This window comes from Phaseolus vulgaris, chromosome 1 (genome assembly GCF_000499845.2).
Source record: "Phaseolus vulgaris cultivar G19833 chromosome 1, P. vulgaris v2.0, whole genome shotgun sequence".
NCBI classification, from domain to species: Eukaryota; Viridiplantae; Streptophyta; class Magnoliopsida; order Fabales; family Fabaceae; genus Phaseolus; species Phaseolus vulgaris.
The window spans coordinates 10,558,898-10,562,500 of record NC_023759.2 but is presented as its reverse complement, the minus strand read 5'-3'; the positions used below and the strand labels follow the sequence as shown (position 1 = coordinate 10,562,500).

The window sequence follows — 3,603 nt, the reverse complement described above, 5'->3', positions numbered from 1 at the left end:
GCGGCTATTTTCAATTTACAAATGCGGTCATAGAACCGCATTTGATCAGCACGCATTCGTAAATCTGGAATTTACAAATGCGGTCCTATGACCGCATTCATAAATCACATTTACAAATGCGGTCATTTTAGGTAACCGCATTTGTATATTATTCTGAATTAGGGAGTGGGTTTGGGGTTTAGGATTTATGAATGCGGTCTTGGTAAAGACCGCATTCATAAATCACTATTTACAAATGCACTCTGTTTTGTGCAGAACCCATATATTTAAATAACCTGCATAATGATCAAACCCAGCCAGACAAATACAGAAATGTAGTGATCAATTGAAATCATCAAAATGTACATTTACAAGTGATCAAATTACATATAATAAAACCACTATTGTTTACCTATGCTAGAGTTATAAAAATTAATGAAATATGTGGACCAAGAATCTCTAACATATGAAATGCCTTCCTCACTCATTGGTGTTTCTTCTGTGAATAACTGCATTGCAAAGTTGACATAAATTAGTTTCTAGATATATATATGTTCAAGAATTATAAAAATGATTTAACATATACCTCTTTCCAACCAGTTTTAACACCTAGTCTTATAATGGTAATCATCCATTGCATAATGTAATAGCCACACTCATAGCTTCCTGGTTGTTTATTACACTATAATTCAATAAAAAGTAATATGTTAGTATATTGATAAACAATGATAATAGAGAAAGAAAAAAATTACAAACCTTTACTCTTATGTAGTTCAAATTATTTGAACTGGATCGACCTTTTAGGATGTTATATCCACGCCATGAACTGGTTAATACAAAAAACCTCATTAGTAGATGGTTAATTAGTAACATACAAAGTTAAGTTTATACTATACTTACGTATCAATGATATCCTTAAATTTTGTGGGCATCTTCTTGTGTAGGGAACAGAACCACACAGCAGTCTTATCAACCATTGATAAGACAAGTAACTGCCAATGATGCCTATATGATCATTGAAAAGAGTTAGTAAATATTTAAAACATGAAATAATAATAATTGATGACATATAATTAAACTTACTCATTAATATAAGGGCATAAATAAATTTGTTTTCCCTCTTTTTCCAGGATGTTAGTGATGTATGCTTGAGTCTCAGTTGAGTTTGGTCCAACGGGATTAGTATATGCAGGATCTACGAATCCATACATATTTTCCTTCCCCTCAGTGATACAGACTCTATGCAAAAACCTACAAGTTTTTAGTTAAAGCATAATCAATAATGATTTAACATAAAGTAAATTGAATAATAGGTAAAGATACTTACATCATAAAAAATTGAATTATACTTATATTGAGCTCCTGTTTCCCAGATATAAATTCTGATAAATCTGTGTTGTAAATCATCAGTGGCAGTTCAGTGTTGATTTGAAAAAATGTATTATCCCACGGAACTGGAAAAGGATCATTGCCAATCTGACTAGCAATGAGACGTAGGGAAGCCATAGGATCGTCAACTGGAACCTCACGCTTCTTTTTCGGACTTGGTGGCTGAAAAGGTTTCTACAAGATAAACAACATTTGTATTAAATTATATGTAATATATAAATATAAATAAAAAATAATATAATGAAACGAAATTATTACATGAGGTTCGGGCATAGATCGAATGAGCTCTCTGGGCCAGGCAACGAATGTCTGAAATGCATCGGCCACAGTGGTTACCTCATCTGAAGGTAGTGGAACACGAGCATCAGGAAATCGTACTTTTTCAACTGTTACCTTCGCCACATCAGGGGAGAGAGGAACGTTATGTAAGGTGGTGGCGTTTGTATAGACTTTTCCAAGTGCCACCACCCGAGGAAGTTTGCCGCCCACTACCAGTAGCTCACAATCCTCTGTCTGCCCATTGATATCATCCCCTGATGTTGGAGGAGCCGCACAACTCCCCTTTGTGCTCTTGGGAGTGGGACTAACAAGGGGTTCAATCGGCTCAGCACAAACTTGTTGCGATAGAAACTCTTGTCGCATTCGATCATTCTCCTTTTTCATCTCCAGCCACATCAAATCGGTCTCCTTTCTCATCTCCTCCATTATTTCTTCACGTAACTTACTCTTCATTTGAGTTTCCTTCTTGGAGGAGGAGGATGGTTGTCGTTCTGAAACTCCAAAATAAAGTTTAATTCCGACCCCTTGTCCAGCGGCACGAACACGACCAGAGTGTTCAGGTCGTCCAATTGCTTCAACCAGATATCGTGACGACCTTCAGCAACAAATTTACCGTCGGATTCCAAGGAATCCTGCAAGAGTACACAAAAACCATATTTTCAATCATTAATATAATTAATGCTTTAAAAAAATTGAAAATAACAAAAATAACTTACAATTTTTTCGATTATAACCCCGGATTGCTCAGAACTTGGTGCACCCGACTTCTTAATTCGGGCCCTCTTCCATTTTACATGGCGAAAAGGTGGTGATGGAGGAGAAGTGACCCCTGTTTCCACATTCTCAGACAACGTCCCCTGTTGAGATTTCTCCTTTTCCACCATCAGTGTTTGCTCAAGTTTTCTATACCCCGAACGAGACATAACGTGCGGGGTAAGATTCTTCAAAGCTATCTCTTGAGCTTTCTTCCGACGATCCTGTCATAATTGAAATAAACAAACTGAAGTAAATAAGATAAACTTATTAATGTTATATAAACAAAAAAGTTACTTCACTTACCATCCAAGCCTCATTTTCACGGCTTTCTCTAAAAAGACGCCATGTCTCTTCATCAATATGTTGGTACTTTAAACATGGATTTTCGTCTTTAAGGTCGCCAAAAATGTATCTCGAAGTCAGTCTTGACTTAAAGGTACGAAATTTAAGTGCGATATCTGATAATATCTTTGATCGAAGCGGTTCCACATCAGGAATGTCAAAGTTTGCCTGGAAAATAACATCATCAAATTAAAATTAATTAATCAATATTAAAAAGCATTATATGATAACAATAATAATGTAAAGCTTACCAGAACATCCTCCCATAGCATGTTCCGATCAACCTCTGAAACCTCATCCCATGAATTAATCAAAATGGAGAGCCTCTCACGAGAAACAACTCCAAGATAGCTCATAAACTCATATGCCTTAGGACCAAAAGCCACTCCAGTGTTGACGTCAATGTCAACATGTGTCTTCTCACCAGCAGCACGTCTCAATGCAAGACGCTTCAATCTAGTAGGTCCTCTATTGCCTCGTCCAGATCGAGGTCTGTTTGGAGTCTGGTCGTCATCCATGTCTCTGTTAAAAAAATTAGGTAACAAACATTAGTTAATGTGAATCGAATTAAAATCATATAAAAATAATACAAAAAATTCTAAATGTTTATTTACATGTTGCATATGGGTTGAATGTTTATATGTAAATTCCTTCACTGTGGTCTTTACGGGTTGCATGTACATCATCAAGTACATCGTCATCTTTATTAGTTATCACTGGTGTGAATGAACGAGTTTCGCCATATTCAATATCATCTATGGCTTCCCCTTGTTTTTTCCCGTGTAAAACGACATACCAATGTTCTGACGTAGGATCTTTCACATAGAAAACCTGAGATGCTTGTTGAACCATTATAAA

The 3,603-nt window shown here is 36.1% G+C and overlaps 2 protein-coding genes across 2 annotated transcripts; both read right to left on the bottom strand.

The window, feature by feature from the left end:
* Window positions 1–352: 352 nt before the first annotated feature.
* Window positions 353–1,214, bottom strand: LOC137815443 (uncharacterized). The gene is made up of 5 exons (XM_068618572.1): window positions 1,063–1,214; window positions 880–984; window positions 736–805; window positions 566–661; window positions 353–488 (listed from the first exon to the last, which is right to left on the bottom strand). The coding sequence occupies exons 1-5, from the start codon at window positions 1,188–1,190 to the stop codon at window positions 381–383; spliced, it is 507 nt and encodes a 168-aa protein (XP_068474673.1). The 5' UTR covers window positions 1,191–1,214; the 3' UTR covers window positions 353–380.
* LOC137815442 (uncharacterized) lies at window positions 1,211–2,014 on the bottom strand. Its single transcript, XM_068618571.1, has 2 exons — window positions 1,627–2,014; window positions 1,211–1,542 (listed from the first exon to the last, which is right to left on the bottom strand). Exons 1-2 carry the CDS (start codon window positions 2,008–2,010, stop codon window positions 1,303–1,305), a joined length of 624 nt encoding a protein of 207 aa, XP_068474672.1. The 5' UTR covers window positions 2,011–2,014; the 3' UTR covers window positions 1,211–1,302.
* Window positions 2,015–3,603: the final 1,589 nt, after the last annotated feature.

Coding starts and splice junctions, on each gene's coding strand:
- LOC137815443 (XM_068618572.1), bottom strand. CDS start 1,190: ATGTATGGATTCGTAGATCCTGCATATACTAATCCCGTTGGACCAAAC. Junction 806..879: donor TTTAAGGATATCATTGATAC/GTAAGTATAGTA, acceptor TGTATTAACCAG/TTCATGGCGTGGATATAACA. Junction 662..735: donor TGAACTACATAAGAGTAAAG/GTTTGTAATTTT, acceptor ATTGAATTATAG/TGTAATAAACAACCAGGAAG.
- LOC137815442 (XM_068618571.1), bottom strand. CDS start 2,010: ATGCGACAAGAGTTTCTATCGCAACAAGTTTGTGCTGAGCCGATTGAA. Junction 1,543..1,626: donor GATCTATGCCCGAACCTCAT/GTAATAATTTCG, acceptor TTTATCTTGTAG/AAACCTTTTCAGCCACCAAG.